The sequence below is a fragment of the Saccopteryx bilineata genome, chromosome 4 (assembly GCF_036850765.1).
Source record: "Saccopteryx bilineata isolate mSacBil1 chromosome 4, mSacBil1_pri_phased_curated, whole genome shotgun sequence".
Taxonomy (NCBI): Eukaryota; Metazoa; Chordata; class Mammalia; order Chiroptera; family Emballonuridae; genus Saccopteryx; species Saccopteryx bilineata.
Window position 1 is genome coordinate 76,164,560 of NC_089493.1, and position 27,900 is coordinate 76,192,459.

Here is a 27,900-nt window from a genome sequence, read left to right on the forward strand (position 1 = left end):
TAAAACCTTAAAAAAAAAAAAAAAGACAAGGTCTGCAGCCTATTCATCATCATAAGCCTCACTTATGATTTGTTTGAAAGTAAGAGACACAAAAGAGTGCCTTAAAGAAAACACTTTATTTCTCTGTCACATAGAAGTCTAGAGGTAGGTGATCCTGGCTGGAATGGCAAATATCTTTTTTTTTTTTTTTTTTTTTTTTTAACAGAGACAGAGAGAGAGAGTCAGAGTGAGGGATAGACAAGGACAGACAGACAGGAACAGAGAGATGAGAAGCATCAATCATTAGTTTTTCATTGCGCATTGCGACACCTTAGTTGTTCATTGATTGCTTTCTCATATGAGCCTTGACCGTGGGCCTTCAGCAGACTGAATAACCCCTTGCTTGAGCCAGCGACCTTGGGTTCAAGCTGGCGAGCTTTTTGCTCAAGCTAGATGAGCCCGCGCTCAAGCTGGCGACCTCGGGGTCTCAAACCTTGGTCCTCCGCATCCCAGTCCGACACTCTCCACTGCGTCACCGCCTGGTCAGGCGGAATGGCAAATATCTTTACAATGCCCTCAAGACCCAAGGATCCTTTCAGTCTTCTGTTTTGCCAACACTAGGGTATGTTCTCATGATTCAAATGGTAGCTATCACACTGGCATTCCAAACCACAGGGTGAAAGCAGCAGCAGGAAAAATCGGAGTGGAAGAAAAGGAAGACAAGAGGTACCTGCCAGATGTCTTTTAAGAAAGGCTCTGAGAGCTTGACCAGGCGGTGGCGTAGTGGCTAGAGCGTCAGACTGGGACATGGAGGACCCAGGTTCGAGACCCAGATGTGGCCAACTTGAGCACAGGCTCATCTGCTTTGAGCAAGGCTTACCAGCTTGAACCCAAGGTCGCTGGCTCGAGCAAGGGGTCACTCAGTCTGCTGTAGCCCCCGGGTCAAGGCACATATGAGAAATCAACCAACGAACAACTAAGGAACCGCAATGAAGAATTGATGCTTCTCATCTCTCTCCCTTCATGTCTGTCTGTCCCTATCTGTCTTCTCTCTGTCTCTGTCTCTGCCATTAAAAAAAAAAAAAAAAGAAAAAAGAAAAGGTTTCCAGATATTATTTCCACTGTGTATCATTGACCATTGTGACATAGTTATACTGGCCTGTTGGCTCAGGGATAGAGCATCAGCCTGGCATGTGGATGTTCTGGGTTCAATCCCGGGTCAGAGTACACATAAAAAGTGACCATCTGCTTCTCCTTCCCTCTTTCTCTCCCCTTTCTCTCTCTGCTTCCTCCCACTCCACCCCCAACCCATAGCTGGATCGGTTGGAGCATCACCCTGGGTGCTGAGGATACCTTAGCAGATTTGAGCATTGGCTCCAGACAGGGTTTGCTGGGTGGATCCGGTCAGGGTGCATGCAGGAGTCTGTCTCTATTTCCCCATTTCTTACTTTAAAAAAATGTGACATAGTCATACTTAATTTCAAGTGAGACTGAGAATATGGTCTTTATTCTAGGTAGCATGTGCCCAGATAGAAATAAGGGGATCTATCATCACGGAACAAAAAGGACACAATCAGAAACAACTAGCAGATTCTGCTAATGATTCATAACTTATCTAATGGCACAAAACCCTATCAAAGGCTAGAAAGAAAAATAATCTAGTCATAAAGGATGAAAGAAATAAGATGACAAGAGTTGTACACTTGAAACTTATATGATCTTATTAACATCACTACAATTTAATTTTTTAAAATTTAAAATTAAAAAATATTTTAAAAACATTTTAAAAACAAAATAAAAATAAGATGAACTAAGAACTACACACTAAATTAAACATTATGATGAATAGCTATGTGTAATAGTGAAAAGCATCAGAGAAGACATGTTTGCAAAAATTTAGAGAGACACCAAAAGTGTAGGAGCATTTTTTTTTTGTATTTTTCAGAAGCTGGAAACAGGGAGAGACAGTCAGACAGACTCCCGCACGCGCCTGACCAGGATCCACCCGGCACGCCCACCAGGGGCGATGCTCTGCCCACCAGGGGGCGATGCTCTGCCCCTCCGGGGCGTCGCTCTGTCGCGACGAAAGCCACTCCAGCGCCTGGGGCAGAGGCCAAGGAGCCATCCCCAGCGCCCGGGCCATCTTTACTCCAATGGAGCCTCGGCTGCGGGAGGGGAAGAGAGAGACAGAGAGGAAGGAGGGGGGGGGTGTGGAGAAGCAAATGGGCGCTTCTCCTATGTGCCCTGGCGGGGAATCGAACCCGGGTCCCCCGCACGCCAGGCCGACGCTCTACCGCTGAGCCAACCGGCCAGGGCCATGTAGGAGCATTTTTTACGACAATTTTGTTTTATTTTTTACTTAATTTATTTTTATTGAATTTATTAGGGTGACACTGGTTAACAAAAGTATGCAGTTTCCAGCTGCACAATTCTACAACATATCATCTGTGCACTGCACTGTGTTCACCATCCCAAGTCAAGTCTCTGTCCATCACCCCCTCCTTACGCCCCCACAATCACCAGACTGTTATCTTTTGTCCACGAGTTTTGTTTTTTCTTCCTTTTCGCTCAATCTTTCCACCCTCCATCCCAGCCCCCACAGCTGTCAGCCTTCTCTCTGTGAGTCTATTTTGTTTGTTCATTTTGTTCATTAGAGTCCACATATGAGTGAAATCATATGGTACTTTTCTTTTAATATGGAAGCCAGAGGCAATATCCATTAGGTAAGCTATGGCAAATAAAAAGAAACAGTTTAAATGAGCAATGGATAAAATCATAATGCTTTTAACTTCTCATTACGACAGTACTTTTAACAAAACAACCAGTTTATCTTTGCCTATTTTATTCGTATGATTCTTGAAAGGCTTATCAACTGATTTTATTGCTTCTGGAGTATTTCAAAAATATATCTTGCATCAGATCTTTTCTACATACACCTAGTGATATAATCACTTTGTTTAGGAATCACTTCTGTTTTGTTGTAGTTTTTTATTTACTATGTTAACCTATGTGTACTATATATGTCAGAAAAATACGTAAACACTCCAAATGTACACAATCCCAGTGTACACAGCTTAGTGTAAATTTATTTAATCCTTTTAATAGTTAAAGACCCACAGACAGGCTTTGTTTCTATTTAAGAAACATAATCAGCTGAATGTGACTAAGATACAGTATTCAGGAAAGACAATATTTATTATGTTTCAGGAAAAGATAACATTTAGGGGTTTTTTTGTTTTTGTTTTTTAGGTTTTTTTTTTTTAAATTTTACAAGTTTAGCCTGACCTGTGGTGGCACAGTGGGTAAAGCGTCGACCTGGAAATGCTGAGGTCGCCGGTTCGAAACCCTGGGCTTGCCTCGTCAAGGCACATATGGGAGTTGATGCTTCCAGCTCCTCCCCCACTTCTCTCTCTGTCTCTCCCTCTCCTCTCTAAAAAAAAAAAAAAAAAAAAAAAAAATTTTACAAGTTTAGAAAAATTTAACCAAAAATATGAATATAAATAAGGAGAAGTTACTATATGGGTAAAACAGTACTTTCAAATCCTGGTGATTAGATTAGTGCTAAAACTTTGTATTATAATATTTGAGTCATGGGAGAAAGACCAGAGCCCACATGCACTCAAATGATCCGAATACTTAAAAATAGTCATTTTCTTTAGAATATTCTACAGCTGACATGTACTTCCTAGGAGAGAGCATAGTTTTTTTGTTTGTTTTGTTTTGTTTTGAGCAAGTTAGAGAGAGAGAGAGAAAGAGGGAGAGATAGGGACAGGAAGAGAGAGAGATAAAAAGCATCAATTCTTTGTTGCAGCACCTTAGTTGTTCATTGATTGCTTTTTCATATGTGCCTTGACCAGGGGGCTACGGCCAAGCCAGTGACCCTTGCTGAAGCCAGAGACCTTGAACTCAAGCCAGCGACTTTGAGCTTCAAGCCAGTGACCTCAGGGCTGAAGGCAGCAACCATGGGGTCATGCCTATGATTCCACGCTGTAGCCAGAAACCCCGTGCTCAAGCTGGTGAGCTTGCACTCAAGCTGGCAACCTCAGGGTTTCAAACCTGGTCCTTTGTGTCCCAGGCCAACACTCTATCCACTGCACCACTGCTTGATCAGGCTGTTTTGTTTTTGTTTGTGTGTGGTTGTGTGTATGTGTGTCCCTTCCCCCCAAGATAGTTTTAACAAGATGATAGCTTCATGAATAATATGTCATTTATAAATCTCCAAAGTGCAATAAACCCATCAGTACAGCATGACCAGGTGAATAAAGAAGTTACCTTCTTGCCTCACAAGGCGGTGGCGCAGTGGATAGAGCGTCGGACTGGGATGCAGAGGACCTAAGTTCAAGACCCCGAGCTCACCAGCTTGAGCGCGGGCTCATCTGGCTTGAGCAAAAAGCTCACCAGCTTGGATCTAAGGTCACTGGCTCGAGCAAGGGGTTACTTGGTTTGCTGAAGGCCCGTGGTCAAGGCACATATGAGAAAGCAATCAATGAACAACTAAGGTGTCGCAATGAAAAACTGATGATTGATGCTTCTCATCTTTCTCCCTTCCTGTCTGTCTGTCCCTGTCTATCCCTCTCTCTGACTCTCTGTCCCTGTAAAAAAAAAAAAAAAAAAAAAAAAGTTGCCTTCTTGAAATCACTACATTTCAAGACGTCATATCACACAGGTTACAGCGTGTACCACGTGGGAGAGTAGGGAAGCACTGGCCTGGAAAACCAAGAGGACTGTGGTCCAGTCCTGGTTAAGACGCCCTTCTTTCTTTTAACTTTAAAAACAGCATTTATTTGTTTCTAGAATATAGGTCTGGAGCAGTTTTTTCATTTTTCATATTTGGAGGAGCGATGTCTCAGGAGTTCTACTTTTGGGAACCTATCCAGACTCCTGGTTGGGGAGATAACTTCAATTGTAGACATGCTTTGGGGACAAGCTCAACTATTACTGCCACCATCTCCCCATTCTTCAAGCCCACAGCACAGTTAGCATACAGTATGTTGTTTCTCTGTAAGACACTTTTCAAGGCCTTTGTTTCCTCATTTAAAACAATAAATGGGTTGGTCTCAATGTTCTCTTGGATTCTTTCCAGTACTATGATTCTAAGACATCTTGAAGGTTCATTTCAGATGACTTACCACTTGTTTATATTAAATCACTTCTGATACATTTGTGATTAGAAATTGTCCACACATAAAGTTTGAATTATTAAAATGTTTTAATCCACATTTTCAAGTCATAAACAGTAATTCAGAACTAATTTAGCATTCTAATTTTTTTAATTGAAATAAGATGACCAGAATCATAAATTTTGCATTCACATCACCGAACCTAGAAAAAAAAATGTGTAATAGAATGTTTAATGCAAAAGGGGATCTGACAGAGAGAGAGAGAGAGACTTAGTTTTTTATTTATTGATTTTAGAGAGAGGAGAGAGAGAGAAAGGTGTAAGGTGAGAGGGAGGACCTGGAATGTGCTCGGCAAGCCCGGGGTTTTGAACCAGCAACCTCAGTATTCCAAGTGAACGCTCTGTTCACTGCACCACAGGTCAGGTGAGAGAGAGAGAGAGACTTCTTATGAAGTATGTTTCAATGACAATTAACTCCATAACAACTGTACATTCAAAATTTGTGGACATGTGCTACAAGCTGGGGTAAAGTCCACCCAAATGTCAAAATACAGAGCCAAAATGATTCTGAATTTCCTAATAACACATTTTTGAGGAAGAAAGAGATGACATCATCCCCATTCTTTTCCTCTTAGCCCTGTCCCAAATGGGGAATTTAAAATTATGCACATCTTTAATAATATTTTATAGAAAACAAATGCCCAGATGGAAGGACAATTAAACTTAACATTTCTTCTTCAACTTGTTTTTTATAGTAGACATATTAATTTCATTTTGAACATGGTATGCCAAATATCCTGAACTTCCAGGAATGAAGTCATGTAGCTCCCCAAGGAATTTCTGCATGGCATCAATTGATATATAGCCTAAAAAACAAAAAAACATGTATATATTTGACATCTTATCATACTATCTGAGTTTTCATTGTCTTTGGTTTATTAGAGTTAAGATTTCTAAAAAGGTTCTTAGAAAAGAAAAAATAATGCCAGTGACAAGATTCCCCATGACACATGATAATTATCAGGGAACACCCTCCTTAACCCTTACCTGCTCCCCTCAACCTTCTACCACCTTTCATTAGTTTATTTTCCTATTGATTTGAGAGAGAGAGAGAGAGAGCAAGAAAGGAAGGGAGAGAAGTGTCAATTCATTGTTCCCCTTGGTTGTGCACTCAATGATTGCTTCTCATATGTGCCCTGACTGGGAGAGATCCAGCCCATAACCTTGGCATGCTGGGACAACACTTGATCCATTGAGCCACCCAACCAGAGCTACCTCCTTTTAAAACACAGATACTTAATTAACCACCTTTGACTATTGAGAGTGTGATGTCGAGTCGGGGATGGAACATTAAAGTACCTAGACCAAAAATCTGGGAAGTGTGTCTGGCTTAGAGTATAATCACCTAGACCTATCCAGCTAGCTAAAGACAGCATGAACAGTTCCTCTTCCCCAGTAGAGCAAGCAACACCTTTCTGCACTACTAACACTGAGATCATATTCTTTCAATAAAAAATTAATGGGAAAATCAATATTATTGTTTAGTCAGCAAAGGTTTTTGGTGTAATTTTGATGTCATGAATAATCTGAAATATATATGAGTATCAAAACCCTTGACCTGGTAACTGCTGGTCAGAGCATTGTCCCAATACACCAAGGTTGTGGATTCAATTCCCAGTCAGGGCACATACAAGAAACAACCAATGATTGCATATATAAGTGGAACGACAAATCAATGTTTCTCTCTCTCTCTCTCTCTCTCTCAAATCAATAAACCATAAATTAAAAAACCACCTAGAATGGGGAGAATTTTAGGACTCATTATTTTCAGCAATATTACCTTCATAGCAACTTTTTTTTTTTTTTAGCAAGAGAGACACAGAGAGGGACAGAGGCAGGAAGGGAGAGAGATGAGAAGCATCAATTCTTCACTGCGGCATCTGAATTGTTCTCATATGTGACTTGACCCCGGGGCTCCAGCCGAGCCAGTGACCCCTTGCTCAAGCCAGCAAGCTTGGGCTTCAAGCCGGCAACCTCGGGGTTTCAAACCTGGGTCTTCTGTGTCCCAGGCCAATGCTCTACCACTGGGCCACTGCCTGGTCAGGCCTTTTCATAGCAATTTTTATCTGAGTGATTATATTTTATGAATAACATAAATGTTTGTGTTGTTGGGACTGTGGTGGTGCAGGGGATAAAGCATCAACCTGGAATGCTGAGGTCACTGGTTGGAAACCTTGGGTTTACCTGGTCAAGGCACAAATGGGAGTTGATGCTTCCTGCTCCACCCCCCGCTAAAGTGAATAAATAAAAAAAATCTTAAAAAATTTAAAAATAAAGTGAAGCAACTATGAGTTAATACTTCTTGCTCCCCCACCTCTGTAAAATTCAATTAAACATATTAAAAAATCTTTGAAAATATAAATGTTTGTGGTATATACTAAAAGTAAAAATTAATTAATTTTTTAATTTTTTAAAGATTTTATTTATTGATTTTAGAGAAGAGAGAGAGAGAAAGGCAGGGGAGAAACAGAAAGCATCCACTCGTAGTAATTGCTCTCATATGTGCCTTGATCAAGGCAAGCCCAGGGTTTCCAACTGGTGACCTCAGCATTCTAGCTCAACACTTTAACCACTGTGCCACCACAGGTCAGGCAAAGTGAAACTTAATTTAAAAGTAAATCCTATAGCCTGACCAGGTGGTGGCACAGTGGATAGAGAGTCAGACTGGGATGAGGAGGACCCAGGTTTGAGACCCCGAGGTCGCCAGCTTGAGCGCAGGCTCATCTGGTTTGAGCAAAGCTCACCAGCTTCAGCCTGACCTGTGGTGGCGCAGTGGATAAAGCATCGACCTGGAAATGCTGAGGTCGCTAGTTCGAAACCCTGGGCTTGCCTGGTCAAGGCACATATGGGAGTTGATGCTTCCGGCTCCTCCCCCTTCTCTCTCTCTCTGTCTTTCTCTCCTCTCTCTCGGTCTCTCTCTCTCCTCTAAAAATGAATAAATAAATAAAAAAAAATTAAAAAAAAAATGTTTCAAAAAAAAAAAAAAAAAAAAAGCTCACCAGCTTGGACCCAAGGTCGCTGGCTCGAGCAAGGGGTTACTTGGTCTTTTGTAGCCCCACGATCAAGGCACATATGAGAGAGCAATCAATGAACAACTAAGGTGTCACAACGAAAAACTAATGATTCATGCTTCTCATCTCTCTCCATTCCTGTCTCCTGTCTGTCTATCCCTCTCTCTGACTCTCTTTCAGTTTCTGTAAAAAAAAAAAAAAAAAAAAAAGTAAATCCTATATGAAAAAAATTCTGGTAGTGCTCAAGAATGATTAAATTTAAACACCACAACCATCAACAGGTTATCTATTCATCTAGTTTGTTTCTAATGGTAGATAATAAATTCACAGTTAATAAATTAATAATGAATTCAATCATAAAATTGATTAGTATCTTTAAAGATATTTTAATCATAGTCATTTACCTCAGATAATCTCTTGAAGCACTGTTACTATATTAGTGATATTACCCATTACCCTATGATTCATGGTATTTACCAAATGGCTATGTTTCTTTGTAAAATAAACTAGTGCAGAAAATATTAATGTATAGCCAATTGCACATATATACTGTGTTAAGTTTCTAAAGATATGTGTGAGGAGCCCTGGCCAGAGAGCTCAGTTGGTTAGAGTGTCGTCCCGAAGCAGAGAGGTTCCCTGTTCAATCCTTGGTCAGGGCACACGCAGGAACAGATGTTCCTGTCTCTCTCCTGCTCTCTCCCTTTCTCTCTCTAAAATTAATAAAATAAAACATTAAAAAAAAGATATGTGTGAGGATAAGAAATTTTAAAATAATTACTATAGTAATAATAATAACTACAATAATAAAAACATTTCTGTAAGTATAAGGATATAACATTTGTGTATCAGAAATGAATTACTGTAGGCCCTGGCAGGTTTGCTCAGTGGTAAAGCATCAGCCTAGTATGTGGTTTTCCCAGGTTCGATTCCCAGTCAGGGTACACAGGAGGAGCAACCATCTGCTTCTTTACCCCCTCTCCCCCCCCCTCCCTTTCCTTCTTTCTTTCCCCTCTCCTGCAGCCATGGCTCAATTGGCTCCCAGGCACTGAGGATGGCTCCTGGCCTCCACCTTGGGCACTAAAAATAGTTCAGTTGTGGGGCAACAGAGTAATGCCCCAAATGGGTGGAGTATCGCCCCATAGGGGGCTTGCAGGGTGGATCCCAGTAGGGCCATGCAGCAGTTGTCTCTCTGCCTCCTCTGCTCTCAATTAATTAAAAAAAAGAAAGAGATATTGTAGCAGTTTTGAAGATTATTGTGGAGATAGTTTTGCCAATGCTAAATAAAGAGAAAAAGATTAATATACAAATGGTTTTCTAAGTAAAATTTCAAAAATCTATACTTTTGAAAATTGTTTTATTTTAGTGGGGGGGGGGAGGCAGAGAGACAACAATCCCGCATGTGCCCAGACTGGGATTCACTCAACAGGCCTACTAGGGGGTGATGCTCTGCCCATCTGGGGCTGTTGCTCCATTGTAACCAGAGCTATTTTTTAGCGCCTGAGGTGGAGGCCAACTCACTTGAGCCAATCGAGCCATGGCTGTGGGAGGGGAAGGGAGGGTGAGAGAAGGGGGAGGGGTGAAGAAGCAGATGGTAGCTCCTCCTGTGTGCCCTGACTGGGAATTGAACCCAGGACTTCCACATTCCAGGCTGATGCTCTACCACTGAGCCAGCCAGCCAGAACCTAAAAAATCTATACTTTTTAAATTGCTGTTTTGAAAACAATTCTTTTAAATTTATATTTTTAAAATTATCAGTGGCCCTACTAAATACTACCAGATCAAATATCCAAATATTCACTGCCTTAGCACTATCAAACCCCAGCAGCCACTCTTAGCTGGATCTCTTGGTTCTGTCCTCTCACTGTCAGCTTCAGTTAGCTGTCTTTTTATCAGGTGGTAGGAAACCCATGTATGGAGTACTTGGACACCTGGGTGACCCATGAATGGACTTCTGGTCATATGTGAGCCTCTTTAAATTATATGTAATTTGGTGTGTTATGTTTGTGTGTGTGCATATGAGGAAAAAGAACCTATGTTTTATCAGATGCTCAGAGGAAACTATGACTAGAGTTGTCCATATAATTTAACTTCTAAACTGGGACACTTGAGAGTAAAAACTAATACCAGGATAACAGGCATAAATGGGAACTGTCTTGTGTAAACTGGGATGTGTCCTCACCCTATCTGTAGACTAAATTTTTTTTTTTTTTAAGTAAGAGGAGGGGAGCTAGAGAGACCAACTCCTGCATGCACCTCGCCCAGGATCCACCTGACAACCACCATCTGAGGCCGATGCTCGTATCAACCGAGCTATCCTCAGCACTCGGGCTGACACTTGAACCAATCGATCCACTGGCTGCAACAAGGGAAGAGAGAGAAGGGGGAAAGGGAGGGGAAGAAAAGCAGATGGTCACTTCTCATGTGTGCCCTTACTGGGACAGAACCCGGGACACCTGCACACCTGGCTGATTGATGCTCTATTCCCTGAGCAAACTGGCCAGGGCTAGACTAGAGTTTTAGCACAGAACATATGGGACTATTTTTGGTTCAATTCTACAAATTAATGTATTTAATGTGCATATATAATAGAGGGGGTTCTACTTGCTAGGCTAGAAAAACAGCTTTACTATACAAAATATTCCCTTGTTTCTTCCTTACATGGGTTTACTCTAAATTTTCTTTTCTTAAAAAAAAAAAAATTTATTTATTTTACAGAGAAAGATGGGAGAGAGGGGAGGAGGAGTGAGAAGTATCAACTCACAGTTGCTTCACTTTAGTTGTTCATTGGTTGCTTGTCGTAGGTGCCTTGACCGGGCAAGCCTAGGGTTTCAAACCCATGACCTCAGCATTCCAAGTCCACACTTCATCCACTGCACCAACACAGACCAGGCGAAATTCTATTTTAAATTACCTGTTACCATGTTGTTCACTGGATAATTCTGAAGGGGGAAGTACATCTGCTTTTCTACAACTGGAGTCCTTATAAAATGCTTTTTAGTCCTGTAAAATGAAACATACAAAAAGTCATATTTATATTTGTTTTTTGGACTTGTTTTACAAAGGAGAAATTATTCCAGGCAATATACATAGTTACCTAATTGCTCTTGGATCCAGTTTCAGTCTTTTTTTTCTTTTAAAATTTTATTTATTTATTTTAGAGAGGGAAGAGAGGAAGAAGATGGGAAGAGCAGGAAGCATAACTCTCATATGTGCCTTGACCAGGCAAGCCCAGGGTTTCAAGCCAGCGACTGCAGCATTCCAAGTCGATGCTTTATTTACGGCACCACCATATGTCAGGCCCGTTTCCATCTTAATTGGATAAAAATGTTAAGTGTGAACTTCTTTTGTGGGTCTAAGAAATATAAGGGCCCATATAGATATTTTTTATTCTCTTGGCCACTTCACAAAACAAACATTTACTGAGTTATCTAGAGGCCTGGGACTTTTACTCAGTATTCTTGAATGCATAATAATTCCACAGTGCTTTATAATTAAATAAAATACATATTATGTATATAATGTTAACTATTCCAAATGAAAAGCATAGTAGGCCCTAATTTAAACAATGACATGATTTTTTGTTATTCAGTGTTCAAAAAATTGGAACTCTATTTACTGTCAGACTTTAAAATTTTTAAAAATGATGTCTGAGAAAATCATGGGTTACACTAAGATTTTGAAGTGACTTCTGAGTTAAAAAGAAAAAAGTTAAATTATTCTGAGTGTAACTGTATGGTATAATTATAATTTTTAAAGAGCTAATCTTTATTAGAAATATCCTATTTCCTAACTGTGCAAAATAACAATGTTTGCTATATTTAGATTACATATAACAAATAGATAATACAATTGTATAAAAATAAAAACCTTAGTAATAAAAAATTGGGGTGATCCTTACATTTATTATTTCCCTAAAAATTTAAAATTATACTGAGTGATAATATAGATTTTATTTTCAACTTGTTTAAAAGTTAGATTTCATCTAAACTCTTCTAAAAGAAACTATAGTTCAGTTAGAATGAAATCCTACAAATAAAGGCAAAACAATATTCCCAAAAATATCAGGGACTAAACAAGGATACTCATTATCATTATTATTTATCGTGGCTCTAAAATTTCTGGCCAAGCAATAAGAGATGGGGGAGAGGAGGAAAAGAAACAATTGGGATATTTAGTGAGAAGGCAAAAGCAATTCTTTCATTATTAACAAATGATATGATTGGGTACCCTGAAAAGCCAAGAAAATAAACTTAATTATTCTTATAATCTTAGATCCCAAAGGGGTAGTTATAAGACAAATACATCCAAATCAATAACTTCCCTGTATAACAGCAATAACTAATACAAAACGAAATGGAAGAAATCCACATAGTGACAAAAGTCATAAAAATCTAGGAGTAACCAGAGTAAGAAATTTATGATCCTACATGTAGAAATTTTTTTTACAAAAACTTTACTGAGTTATAGAAGAGAAAAATAAAGAAAAACCAAAAGCATTCTCCTGGATAGAAATATTGAAAATGATAAAGACAATAATTTTTCTCAACTTGAAGTTTAATACAAGTCCCAAAGAAATTTTAGAGCTTAAGAAAAATAATTCTAAAATCTACCTGAATATGTTAGATCTAATAGGAGACAAGACCAAATCTGTAATAAAATGAAAAAAACATACCTAGGAATAATCTTAAAAGTACAAGATTTATACAAAGAAAATATGAAAAAAATTCTCTAAGAACCACAAGAAAATACATGAACAAATGAGGGAAAAAATACCACTTTCTCAGACAGGCAGATTTGGCATCACAGATAGTGTCCCTAGTTAATATATACATTTTTTGTACTGTCACTAAAAATAACAACAGAAATTTTTAACAAAGTATGAACGTGATTGTAAAAATCAGATGGAAAAATTCAGAAAGAGAAGTTAAGAAAACTTAAAAAAGAGTTAGGAGGAGAAATTAGTTCTAGATATTAAATCATATTATAAGAAACTAAAACATGGTGGCACTGTTGTATCACAAATGAATGGAATACAATGTGTTACTATTTGTGTAAAAAAGGATAAATTAAAGAATATTTATATAAATTTGCTAGTATACACATTTATTAGAAACTGATAATATTGATTGCCTCTGGAAGAAAACTGGCTTATTCGAGTCCAGTAAATTTTCATATTATCCTTTTTTGTATATCTTGGATTTTGAACCATGTGAATATACTACTTTTAAAAAATAAAATTTGAAAATAGAAAAATAATAAGTAGGCATGAAGAGGTAAGGAAAAAGGAACTTGGGACTTGCCTTTTTAAGTATTAAAATACTGTACATAGATAAAGTTATCTAATTTAAAAGAATATTGTGTTGATATAAATATAGATTCACAGATTAATGGAATAAAACAGTCCAAAAATAGATCTCCAGCCTGACTGGTGGTGGCACAGTGAATAGAGCCTTGACCTGGGATGCCAAGATCCCAAGTTTGAAACGCCAAGGTCACTGGCTTCAGCATGGGATCATCGATATGATCCCATAGTTGCTGGCTTGAGCCCAAAGATCACTGGCTTGAAGCCCAAGGTTGCTGGCTGGCTTGAGCCAAAGGTCGCTGGCTTGAGCAAGGGATCACTGGCTCGGCTGGAGCCCCCCAGTCAAGGCACATATGAGAAGCAATCAATGAACAACTAAAGTGCTGCAATTACGAGTTGATGTTTCTCATATCTCTCCCTTCCTGCCTTTCTCTCTCTCCCTCTATCAAAAAATATTTTTTTTCAAAAAACTGGTGGAAATTTTTTTTTTAATTTTATTTAGAAAATTAAATTTAAAGGAGTGACATTGATCAATCTATGTACATAGGTTTCAGGTAAACATTTCTATAGCATTTGAACTGTTGATTATGTGGAAATTTCTTATTTATAAATAAATCAAAAATAAATTTAGATCTCCACTTTACACCAAAATAAATATTTGCAGAATAAAAACCTATTGGGGGCCTTGACCGGTTGGATCAGCGGTAGAGCGTGGGCCTGGCGTGCGGGGGACGTGGGTTCGATTCCTGGCCAGGGCACATAGGAGAAGCGCCCATTTGCTTCTCCACCACCCCCCCTTCCTCTCTGTCTCTCCCTTCCTCTTCCGCAGCTAAGGCTCCATTGGAGCAAAGATGGCCTGGGCGCTGGGGATGGCTCCTTGGCCTCTGCCCCAGGCGCTAGAGTGGCTCTGGTCGCGGCAAAGCGACGCCCCCCTGGTGGGCAGAGCGTCGCCCCTGGTGGGCGTGCCGGGTGGATCCTGGTCGGGCGCATGCGGGAGTCTGTCTGACTGTCTCTACCTGTTTCCAGCATCAGAAAAATACAAAAACAAAAACAAAAAAACCCTATTGGGAGCATTTGAAATCTTGCTCCCATACATATGTCTTCAGTTTGACCCAAGTAAACTCATAAAAAATCTTTTTTAAAAGAATTAAAAACCTATTTGATCTCTGAATGGGAAAAGACTTTTCTGAAGGTAAAAGCAATAAAAGAAATTATAAAGGAAAAGTGATTAATGTAATGATGTAAAAATTTAAAATTTGTATCTCTTAAACAGTATGAACCAGACAACAAACTGAGGATACAATGTGACAAACTGGCAAAGGGGTAATATAGTTATTATATAAAGATGTTGGACAAATTGATAAGAAAAACAGTACGGCCCCCCCCCAATAGAAAATGGAGAAAGAATAGAAACAAAAAAGGCACAGAAAAGGAAATATATATATTATATTATATTATATTATATTATATTATATTATATTATATTATATTATATATATATTTTTTTTTAAGTGAGAGGAGGTGAGATAGTGAGACAGACTCCTGAATGTGCCCCAACCAAGATCCACCTGGCAACCTCCATCTGGGGCTGATCCTGGAATCATCTGAGCTAACCTTAGCACATGGGCCAACGCTTAAACCAACCCATCCACTGGCTGTGAGAGGGGAAGAAAGAAAAGGGGGAGAGGGAGGGGAAGAAAAGCAGATGTCACTTCCCATGTGTGCCCTGACCAGGGATCGAACCTGTATGGGCACCGGGGATCCAGTGTATGGGAAGGCCCATATGCTGGACCGATGCTCTATCTATTGAGCCAGCCAGCCAGGGCTAGAAATATAAATTTTAATAAACAAATTCAAATAATTTTAAACCTGTTAGTAATCAAATAAAAATACAAATTAAAACTAGATGCCATTTTCATCTACTAAATTAGCACAAGGTTTCTTATTAACAATATAATTAGGAGAATGCAGTAAGATGAACACTGGTGGTAATTTAAATTTCTACTTTTGTGGGAAGCAACTAACAGTAGGCATCCTGGCCTTTAAAAATATTCATATCTCTTTACACTGTAAATTCACATCTGAGAATTCTCCTTAAGAAAAATTTAAAAACAGAGAAACATTTCTTTTTAAAAAGATGTTCATGAAGGTGCCGTAAGAGAAAACTTGTAAATAATTTAAAACATGTTTTTTAAAAAGGAAGGTGGTCAAACAAGATGAAATACCATATACAGCCATTACAAATGATAATATCAAGTAAGGCTTTTCAAAATGGGGAACTGCCCATAGAACACTAAATGAAAAGTTAAGAGATGGACTACATATTCAGTTGACATGAAGTCTATTTAATGTGTGTATTTGTATAAAACTAGCAAGAAATGTACTAATGTTGATGGTGGTTATCTCTGAGTGGTGTGGTTGCTTGTAGTAATTTAAATTTTCTTTATTCTTTTTTTGTATTTTCTATTTTGACAAATTACATGCATTATATTCATAATAATAAAATTATTATAACTGAAAACAGGAAAATAAAAAATCCATGAAGTTTTCTGAAGATTTTGGGAACATATGGGAAAAGAAAATAGCAGAGTGATTAAGAGTTTGGAATCTGGCCCTGGCTGGTGGCTCAGTGGATAGAGCGCTGGCCCAGCATGTCGATGTCCTGAGTTCAATTCCCAGTCAGGGCACACAAGAGAAGCAACCTTTTGCTTCTGCCCCCTCCCTATCCCCTTCTCTCCCTCTTCCCCTCTGGCAGCCAGGGGCTTGATTGGTTCCAGGGTAGAGCTCATCAGCCTCAGGCACTAAATATAGCTTGGTACTTGAGCATCTGCCCAAGATGGTGTTGCCAGTGGATCCCGGTTAGAGTACATGTGGGAATCTGCCTCACTATCCCCTCCTCTCACCTTAAAAAAAAAAAAAAGTTCAGAGTCTGAACCATCTAGCTGGCCTGACCTTGGTTTCAAATTCAGCTTCACTACTTAAATAATATTGGGTGAATTATTTAGGTCTCTGACCCCATTTCCTCAATTGTAAAATGGGGCTAATTATCTATCTTATAATGTTGTGTGAATTACTGTGAACTGCTGAACTCACAACAAGAGGCTTGTATTTAGCAAGTCCTCAATAACTAGTTCATCACCGAGAGTAAAGTACATTTAATCTGTGTTTGCACTGCCCCCTCTGGTGGTTCTACAAAGAAAAGGCTCTAGGTAGACACCTACTGAAGGTGTCTCTTCATACCCTTTGTCTGTTTTTGTCATTATTAGATCGGAAATATTTCCCCAGATTTATAAGCCTTCTTTGTATATTAAGGAAACTAGCCTTGGTCACTTGGTTTTTCCCAGTGTATGGTTTATTTTTACTTGGTTTATAGTATTTTTATTGCCATGCACGAGCTTAAAATATTTTTGGTAGTCATATTTATCCATTTTTCTTTTATGGTTTCTGTGCTTTGCAGGACAACTGATTCTTTTTTTTTTTTTTTTTTGTATTTTTCTGAAGCTGGAAACTGGGAGAGACAGTCAGACAGACTTCTGCATGCGCCCTACCAGGATCCACCCGGCACGATGCTCTGCCCACCAGGGGGCGATGCTCTGCCCCTCCGGGGCGTTGCTCTGCGGTGACCAGAGCCACTCTAGCACCTGGGGCAGAGGCCAAGGAGCCATCCCCAGCGCCTGGGCCATCTTTGCTCCAATGGAGCCTTGGGTGCGGGAGGGGAAGAGAGAGACAGAGAGGAAGGGGGGGGGTGGAGAAGCAAATGGGCGCTTCTCCTATGTGCCCTGGCCAGGAATCGAACCCGGGTCCCCCGCACGCCAGGCCGACGCTCTACTGCTGAGCCAACCGGCCAGGGCCAGGACAACTGATTCTTAAAGAACTTGTATATCTTGCATCGTTCCTAGTCAAGTCAATCACTGGAAGTCACTTTTTACTTCTATTTCCCAGCTTTGTCCTCCAAGGTCACTTAGGTTAACTAGTCTCTCCTCTATTCATTTCTTGAATATCTTCATGGTCTCATCTCTTCTATTCTCATTTTTCTTCATCTCCTTACCAGTTTCTTATCTCAAAAAGTATAACAAGTTCAAAGGGGGGTACACATCAAGATCCAAAAGACCTAAAATATGGATTCTCAAAATTAAGTAGTAGACTATCTAGAAGTCATACGACCATGAAGCAATGGTATACTAAACATAATTAAATATACAAATTTGATGTAAATAACAACTTATATAAAATTATAGCAAACCAAAATAAAGTGTGTGTGTGTGTGTGTGTGTATATATATAAATAAATAAATTACGCCCTGGCCAACTGGCTCTATGGTATTGTGTCAGCCTGGCATGTGGAAGTCCTGGGTTTGATTCCCAGTCAGAGCACACAGGAGAAGTGACCATCTGCTTCTCTACCCCTCCCTACTTGTTCTCTCTCTCTCTCTCTCTCTCTCTTCTCCTCCTGCAACCATGGCTCCATTGGAGCAAATTGGTACCAGGTGCTCAGGATGGCTCCATGGCCTCCACCTCAGGCGCTGAGAAGAGTTCAGTTGCTGAGCAATGGAACAACGCCCCAGATGGGCAGAGCATCGTCCCCTAGTGGGCTTGCTGGGTAGATCCCAGTTGGAGCACATGCAGGAGTCTGTCTCTGCCACCTCTCCTTTCACTGAATAACAAATAATTAAATAAATAAATAAAGTATAGCCTGACCAGGCAGTGGCACAGTGAATAGAGCATTGGCCTAGGATGCTGAGGACCCAGGTTCGAAACCCTGAAGTCGCCAGCTTGAGCACAGGCTCACCAGCTTGAGCACAGGATTGCTAGCTTGAGCATGGGATCATAGACATGACCCCATGGTTGCTGGCTTGAGCTCAAAGGTTGCTGGCTTGAAGCCCAAGGTTGCTGGCTAGAGCAAGGGGTCACTGGCTCAGCTGGAGTCCCCTAGTCAAGGTACATATGAGAAAGAATCAATGAACAACTAAGATACCACAATGAAGAATTGATGCTTATCTCTCTCCCTTTCTGTCTCTCTGTCCCTAACTCCCTGTCTGTGTCATGAAAAAAAATGTATATAAATATATATATGTAAATATATATATGAGAAAAACTTATAGTTGATAAAACTATATAAATTGAACTTATTTTTTATATTGAAGACAACTATTATTAATCATTTTTATTTGAGCAGTCAAATACCAGACTTTCACATAACCAATGCTCCCCTATGAATATTTTAAAACCACTGAGCTAGAAAATATGAAATTAGGAGTAGATAATAAATAAGCCTTCAACTAGGAGGACTCTCATAGATTAGCCTTAACACAAATGGTAAGTCCATGTTTGTCTTTTTAAATTTAATTTCTTAAACCAAAGTAATCACATTACAAACAATATGGAAAGGAGAGGGGGAAATCAATCAGAACTTCCAATACTAATAAGATTACTGCTAATATTTAGTATATTTTCTCATTAAAAATATTTTTTGAAAATAATGTAACAATAATCAATATAGATAAAATTCTAGTTTCTTTTCCGGAAGGTTAGTCTAGCATAGTAACTAAATGCATGGGCTCTCGAATTAGACTGACCCAGTTCAAATCCTGCTTCTCCCCACTTAGTAGAAGACTTTGGGCAAATTACAATCTAATCCTAGATCTCTTTTTCTATAAAATGGCGATGTGATAATAATACAGTCTCATAAGAAGATTGTGAAAATTAAATGAGATAAACATACAATCAGTGCTCAAAGATGTCTATATTGAATTGAATATCAATGAAGTATATGAAATCAATACCTTTTGGATAATTCCTTTTTGTGATCTGTAGCTAGTTCCCTGCTTTTCTTAAGGGTATTTATTTCATTTGGTGATATTGCATCATGCTGTGGATAGCAAAAGAAATCACATTTTTAAAAATCATACCAATGATCCAGTCAAGAATTTAAAAAAATTTTTTATTGACTTTACAGAGAGAGAGAGAGAAGGAGAGATTGATTTGTTGTTCCACTTATTTATGCATTCATTTTTTGATTCTTGTATGCACCTTGACTAGGGATCAAACCTACAGCCTTGCCTTGTCAGGATGACGCTCTAACCAACTGAGCACCAGGCCAGGGCAATAATTTTTTTAATGAGAGAAAAAAGTACATTGGCAATATATACTAAGAATCATAAAAATATTTATATACTTATGTACATTCAATCTAGTTTGGTGGAAAATTTTGAAATCTTGTACACACACAATTATATTCTCTATTTTTAGAGATACATAAAAAAAGAACAGAATTTTTAAATTTTAACTGTGATTGTATTATATTGTAAAAGTTTTGACTGATTTTATTCTTTTTCAATTTTTGAAATTTTCCCTAATGTGGTCATATTGCTTTTTAGTTTTTTAAAAATAAGAAAAGAAAAAAGTATTATTAAACTATCTTAAAATTTTTTAGTTGAAGATTCCTAGGCTGTTTGTGAGCTACAAATAAAAAATATGAAGTAGGCTAAACAAATTATGTTTCCCTTTAAAATTAAAGTGAAGTATTTAGCTAGGAGTTACAAAGGAGTTACAAAAGAACTAAAAGTATACAAAGCTTTTCCAAAAGATTATGTGACAGTAACTCAGATTGGTACCTATAACAATATATTTACTTAATATGCCAGTAAGAAATTTCCATATTTAGGTCACAAATCCACTCTAAATAATAACAATGTTCCCCAAATTACTTTCCAGATTTACTTTTGCTGTTGCAATTCAGTGAAATACCTTCTACTTATATATGGAATAATTATATTATAATTGGCTAATATTTAGTATCAATCAATATTTTGAAAGAACTAACAAAATATTTTATTATATATAATCACACAATTTCTAGACTCTATAATCTCCAGTCAATAGTCAATAATACAGCAGTCATGCTCTACTATTTCATAGAAAAAACATGGGACTGGATTGGAGCTGAGAACATTTTGTTCCACTTTGCTAATAATATCTGGCTATGTAAACCAAGACAGATTTTTACTTATCTTTAACCTCAGTTTTCTCATTCCTAAAAGTGCATAATTAAATTAATGATTTTAAAGGACTTTTTAGGTGTAAAGTTCTGGTATACTCAATAATTACTGTCAAAAAACTATTTTATCACCATTCATGTCCCTGTAAACACTGGGCTAAATCAAGGATTAAATATTTTGGTTCCTATGTACAACATAGACAAAGAATATAAAAGAACTATTATTTTTGAATAGTAATACTTTGGGAAGAAAAAACAAATTAATAAAAAGGAGTACAAAATGTATAAGTTAATTGCTTTGATTTAGACATATTATAAATATTTTCTCCCTAACTTTTTATTTTGAAAAATTTCAAACTTACTGAAAGTTAAAGAATAGTAAAATAGTACTATATAACTTTCACATTGATTCACAAAGTGTTAACATTTTTAACACCCTGCATTCCTTTTCTCTGTCAATTATTTTTGCTGGACTATTTGAAAATATTTTATTTTATTTTTTTAAATTTTATTTATTCATTTTAGAGAGGAGAGAGAGGGAGAGTGAGAGACAGAAAGAGAGAGAGACAGGGGGGAGGAGCTGGAAGCATCAATTCCCATATGTGCCTTGACCAGGCAAGCCCAGGGTTTCGAACCGGCGACCTCAGCATTTCCAGGTCGACACTTTATCCACTGCGCCACCACAGGTCAGGCTGAAAATATTTTATATTTGAAGATAGTATGATACTTTTATCTTTAATCTTTAGCATGCATTTTCTAAAAATAATTTTTTATCTTTCTAATACCACTATCACAATTAAGAAAATTAATGTTAATCCAATATCACTTAGTATACAATCCATATTTAAATTTTTCCTATTGTTCTCCAAATGTCTTTTTTTTGCCTTTTTTTTAATTTTAAAGAAATCCAGAATCAATCAAAGTTTATACATCACATTTGGTTATGTTTTACAGTCTTCCAGCCTTTTTTTTTAATGACATTGTTTTAAAAGACCTAAACCAACCAGTTGTTTTGTGAGATATTTCCAATATTATAGAATTGCTCAAGTGTTTATCCATAATTAGTTTCAGGTTAAATATTTTGAACAAGAATATTACAGGAATAATACTGTATACTTTTATTATTTCACATCAAACTGAACATAATGAGAGTTTGTTCCAGTATTCGTGATGCTAAATTTGAGCAGTTGGTTAAGGTGGTGTCTGATAGATCTCTTCAGTGTAAAGGTACATTGCTTACCTTTATAATAAGTAATCTGTGGGATGATCATATGAGATCATGTTTTTAACATCCATTAATCACCCTTGCCTAAACCAATTATTTTATTGGGAGTCATAAAATAGGGGTATTTTTATTCTAACAGTAGCTTCTATTTTGTAAGGAAAATTTCTCCTTATCCCACTTTTTTTTTCTTTTTTCCTCCCTCCTTCCCTTCTTTCTTTCTGTTCTTCCATTTCTCCTTTCTTTATGCTTTTGAGAAGCCATTATAGAATCATGGATTTTTAAAAATTTTTAATGTTTATAATCCATGACCATCATTTGTTATTTTTAACCCTTTGAGTAGTGAGGTTTTTTCATGCTCACTGACCCCTGGGAGTGAGGTTTTTTTTCAAAAAATGAATTAGTTCCAGTTCCAGTTTTATTAATCTAAAATCATGTTTGTTTGATAACCAATTTATGGAAACAAAAACATACATTTGCCTTTTTTTAATGTTGCCTTACACATGCATGATATTACTCTGGATGGTCAGGAGGTACGAAGACATACATGCACGTTCGTACTACTCAAATGTTCAAATTATCCAAAAATTGGCGATTGCATAAAGATTCTGAAGTCAAAAGAATAAGCAAGCCTGGCCTGTGGTGGTGCAGTGGATAGAATGTTGACCTGGAACACTGAGGTCCAAACCCTGGGCTTGCCGGGTCAAGGCACATATGACAAGCAATCAATGAACAACTAAAGTGAAGCAACTATGAATTAATACTTCTCATTCTCCCCTCCTCTGTAAAATCAATAAATAAAAATATATATTTTTAAATAGCATAAGCAAGTTTGAGTCAGGATGGCAAAAGCTATGAAGTCAATTTTTAGTATTATATACATTTATTCAAAACATTTAAGAAATGGCACAACACAATAATCAATCAATTAGAATCTACACTGATAGTAAAGAACTGGTATATACTGTGCAATTATTACTCCCTTAATATTACTGACAGAGGCAAATTTTCAAATTATGTGAGTAATTTTACTTACACAAAAAAACTCAACATTACCAATGTACTAGTATAAAAACAATGTCAAATCAAATGGTGTTCAATAAAAGTGTGGCCTTTAAATTCCTTAACCTGGATCGTTAGTGCTAACATGTCACAGGTAAACCCTGTTAAGTTTACATTGCTTTCAAAACTTTTTGAAACTGAAGATTCTAATTAAGTACCTTATTTTTTACTCTTACCTTTTCTGTCAGAAAATCTTGGTCTTGTTCCCAAATAAAACTACCAATATTTCTTCTTATTTCTGTGGTAGGAAAAACAATACTGTTTTTCTTTTTTTTTTTAAAGTAAATGTGGCCCTGGCCAGTTTGCTCAGTATACAGAGCATCTACATGCCGTATGAACATGCCAGATTTCATTCCCCATTCGGTCACACAGGAGAAGAGACTTTCTTTCCATTTCCCACATCCCTTCCCTCCCTCCTCCCTCCTCCCTCCCACAGCCAGTGGCTCAACTGGTTCCAGTGTTGGCCTGGGCCCTGAGGATAGGTCCTGGGAGCATCAGCCTCAGATAATAAAAACAGGGTGGTTGATTCATCAGCCCCAGACAAGAGCTGCCAGGTGGATCCCAGGGCACATGCAAGAATCTGTCTCATTATCTCCCCTCCTCTCACTTAAAAAAAAAAGTAGATGTAATAATTTCTAAATTTTACTTGTAGTCTGAAATTTCTAAGCCAGTGTTACTCTACTTGTATCAAAATCACCTAAGAGGCCTGACCTGTGGAGGTGCAGTGGTTAAAATGTGAACCCGAAACACTGAGGTTGCTGGTTTGAAACCCTGGGCTTGCCTGGTCCAGGCACATATGGGAGTTGATGTTTCCTGCTCCTCCCCCACTTCTCTCTCTCTTCTTTAAAATGAAAAATTAAAAAAAATTTAATCACCTAAGGTACTTGTTTAAAATGCAGATTCCTATTGAATCAGATCATTGAGAAGGAGTTCAGGAATTTGCATTTCTAACAAACTTTCCAGATGAGAATCATTGTCAATTTTTCCTGCCGGAATATATATTTTCATTAGCTCTGTCTTTAGGCCAAGCATTAATAATGATCGTCCAGTTAAAATAAAAGCTATAAAATTCCTGAATTTGTAGAATAGAGGTCCTCAAGAATTCAATAATTTACTTTGCTTAAAGAAGGGTGGAAGAACAACATATCTGGTGGGCATGGTATTGCAGGAATTCTACAATGCTCAGTATGTCAAAGAACTGTGTCATCCTAACTAAAATATCTCAAAGTTTCCACAGAAGCCCACTCAAGGACAAAAAGGTAACATTCCTCTAGTTCTATTCTGCCTAGTAGTTGCCACTAGACTAGCTACATGTGGGTACCATATTGAAATGTTGCTAGTCCAAACTGAGATGTGCTGTTAACTATAACATAAAAACTAAATTTCAAAGGCTTAGTATCAAAAAAGGACTGTAAAAGATCTCAATAATTTTTATATTGGTTATATATCAAAATGGTATTTTAGATATATTAGGGTAAATAAATATATCTTGAAATTAATTTCACCTATTTTTAAAATTTTTTTAATTCAATTTATTGGTACCTATTTCTTTTTATTCTTTTTAATGTGGCTACTACAAAACTTAAGATTAATATGTGGCACACATTTGCATCCTCCTACTTCTCCTAGACAAAATTCATCTAGGTGGATAATAATGTATAGCTTTTATTTTTAAAAATTAGCATATTTTCATTTCTGACTTTTTCTTTTTAGTGAGAGAGAGAGAGAGACAATGAGACAGTCAGAGAGAAGGAAAGATAGAGACAGGAAGGGAAAGAGATGAGAAGCAGCAATTCTTTGTTGCAGCATCTTAGTTGTTCACTGATTGCTTTCTCAGTGAACAAGGGGTGGGGGTTCCAGCTGAATCAGCTTGCTCAAGCCAGCAACCTTGGCCTCAAGGCAGCAACCTTGGGCTTCAAGCCAGCGACTTTTGGGCTCAAGCCAACAACCATGGGGTCATGTCTATGATTCCACACTCGAGCTGACAACCCTGCACTCAAGTTGGTGAGCCTGCACTCAAGCCAGCAACCTCAGAGTTTTAGACCTGGGACCTCTGCATCCCAGGCTGATGCTCTATCCACTGCACCACTGCCTGGTCAGGCCATTTCTAACAGTTTTTAAAATTTTAAATACATTTTAATGTAAGATGCTAAAGTCAAAGATAGGAGTCACTAATTTATTTATTTGCATAACCACTTAGAGTAATTTGTTGTTATAACTAGGTCTCAACAAGGCATTAAAACTATAAAAGGAACTCAATCTTTGGGGTTTCTAAAACTCATCTATAGAAATATTTTTTAAGATTTTAAAAAAAATACTTGTCTCACAGGGAATTTGTACTAGCTTTTGTCTGGCTTGCTAGGGATAGACACTACACATCAAGAATTGTAATAATGTAAGATCTACACAACTGGGATATTTATAGTTGACCAAATAGGTAGGGTTTGAATACAACAGGATAAGAAAGTGTGTTCCAATTGGGGAAAACTAAAAGAACCACTTCAGAAGCAATTTATTTACCTGCCCTTTACTTCACAGGGTTGCTGAAATAATGTGAAAGTATTTTCAAAAATACAAAGAACAATAATCTATGGGTTTATTACCATTATGAACCTTTAAATGTCAGAAAAGAAAAAAAAGGTTTTTAGAAATATAATAAAGAGATTCAAAACTAGCAAAATACATTCTGTTGAATGTTCACATCAGACCGCTTATATTATCTCATTTTATCCTCAAATCAATTTGGGAGAAATTGCTAAAGATTATAGAACTAGTAAGTGTTAGATACCAGCCAGAGAACACTGGACAAGAACTGCATGTATATTCTTCACCACCAAAATCCCAGCACATGGGTTCAAACCTGGCACACAGTAGGAACTCAGTGAATGCGTGAATGAAGAATAAACAAAACTGGAATATACAACCAAGCCAATCTGATCCAAAGTCCACACATTTCCACTTAGATCAGTATAATTGGGTGACTTAGCTGGATTTGACTATCTAATAGGCACTGGATAAATGATCTTTGCTAACCTTCTTGCAGGCATGCAGGAGGAAGAATGAAATGACCTAAAGCCACCGAATTTTTTATTTCAGCATTTGCTACTGCAGAGAGGTAGTAGGCATGAAAAACTGTAGCATTATCTTCTATGTAATCGAGGCTCTGATATACCCTAGGAAAATGAAAGGAAGTATTTTAGGTTATGAAATAAACAAGAATGTATTCAACCCTTCAAAATTAGAATAAATAAATGAAAGTAGGGAGAATTCCCCGCCAGGGCACACAGGAGAGGCGCCCATCTGCTTCTCCATCCCTCCCCCTCTCCTTTCTCTGTCTCTCTCTTCCCCTCCTGCAGCCCAGGCTCCATTGGAGCGAAAGATGGCCCGGGCACTGAGGGATGGCTCCATGGCCTCTGCCTCAGGCGCTAGAATGGCTCTGGTTGCAACAGAGCATCGCCCCCTGGTGGGCATGTCGGGTGGATCTCGGTCGGGGGTATGTGGGAGTCAGTCTGACTGCCTTCCCCTTTCCAGCTTCAGAAAAATACAAAAAAAAAAAAAAAAAAAAAGTAGGGAGAATTACCTGCAGATCATCAGAAGACTGGGGTGAAAGGGGCTGGGGAAGGGAGGTAGACAGGGCAGTGATTAGACCTCTGCTTTATATACATAATGGACAGCAGTCTGAAGGGAATCAGAAGTGGACAGATTGAAGGCAGAGCAACCTCTCAGAAAAATACCGTGAGTGTCAGGCAAGAGGTAATCAGAGTGTGTACTTTAAAGTAGTGACAGTGAGTACTAAGAACATTTACTGGGGCACATTCCCTGGTGTTTTAGCCCCTTCCTGACTAACGTGGGTAGGGTATTGTTCTTTTGTTTGTTTAAGATTTTTATTTACTGATTTTTGAGAGAGGAGATAGAGAGAAAGGTGAGAGAGTGGGGAGGCGCAGGAAGCATCAACTCGCAGTTACTTCTCGTTTTGCCTTAACCAGGCAAGCCCAGGGTTTGCAACCCGTGACCTCAGCATTCCAGGTGGACACTTTATCCACTGCGCCACCACAGGTCAGGCTATGTGGGATTGTTATGTAAAAAAAAAACTACGACGGTTTTAAGCTTGAGAACACAGGATCGGTTGCAGGTATGAGGGGCAATTAGATTTGGTTTAAATGTATTGAATATGAAGGGCCTTCAAGTCAGGTGGAGTGGTGGAAGAGACAGCTGGAAACACTGGACCTCGGGGAGTGGCTCGGAAACCAGGTAGGAGGCCACGCCATTGTGGCAGAAAGGAGAGCAGAAAGGTTATCTATTTTAATCCCCAGCTCTAGGAAACGAGCAGGTTTCCAGTCGCTTCCAATCATCCACATGCAGACGGATTGCAATGTCCACCTCCGACTCCGGACTCATCACGACCCGAGAGGCAACGCCAGTTGGCAGTCAGGTACCTCAGTGTGTCTGGGTGCGAAGCGTCACAGCTGAACAGGAAGTCGGCGTCTCTCAGGTCACTGATCATCCCCCCTTCCGACACTGTTGAGGCAAGAGCAAAGAAAAGGTAAGTCAGCAAGAACCTTGGAGACAAGGCACAAGAGTGGGAAACAGTGCTATCCTCACCACCTCACCCACCCCTTCCTCCCTGCTTCCTACCCCAGAATTGCCTCAGGTCTCCGCTGACGCTGCGGCAGAACCAACTGCGCTGCCCCTGAAACATGGCGTTGCCGGCAGACGAGGACCTGGGCGTGGCATTAGCAGAGATCGCTGATTGGTCCGAGGTCTGAAGCCAAGCTCAACGATTGGTTCTCAGGGAAATGGGCGGGAAAAGGCTGAGGTGGGAGGAACAAGGATCCCTCTCTACCAGACCGAGCCGACCAATTCGTAGCATTGTGGAGAGGACTCTCGGTTTCCCCTCCCACTGTGGGGACAGGTCGGTGGTCATGCTTGGGAGTTTTAAACCCAGATTATTAAAATTATTGTGTCATGTTGTACAGCATGGGCGCAGGTTCTGTAGCATGAATTTTTTTAAAAAAACTTTTCCAATGATTTGAGGGAGGGAGGGGGGGGAAAGAGAGAGAGAAGAGTCAATTCGATGTTCCACTTAATTGTTTTATTTGGTTGTGCTGTCACTGATTGCTTCTCCTACTTGTCCTGACCAGGGATGGAA

General features: G+C 38.6%; 1 protein-coding gene across 1 annotated transcript; it reads right to left on the reverse strand.

Annotated features, from left to right (window-relative positions):
- Positions 1–5,821: 5,821 nt before the first annotated feature.
- On the reverse strand, positions 5,822–27,566 carry TERB2 (telomere repeat binding bouquet formation protein 2). The gene is made up of 7 exons (XM_066276692.1): positions 27,387–27,566; positions 27,188–27,269; positions 25,785–25,924; positions 22,928–22,989; positions 19,254–19,339; positions 11,081–11,169; positions 5,822–5,964 (listed from the first exon to the last, which is right to left on the reverse strand). Exons 1-7 carry the CDS (start codon positions 27,448–27,450, stop codon positions 5,822–5,824), a joined length of 666 nt encoding a protein of 221 aa, XP_066132789.1. The 5' UTR covers positions 27,451–27,566.
- Between the last annotated feature and the right edge of the window lie 334 nt (positions 27,567–27,900).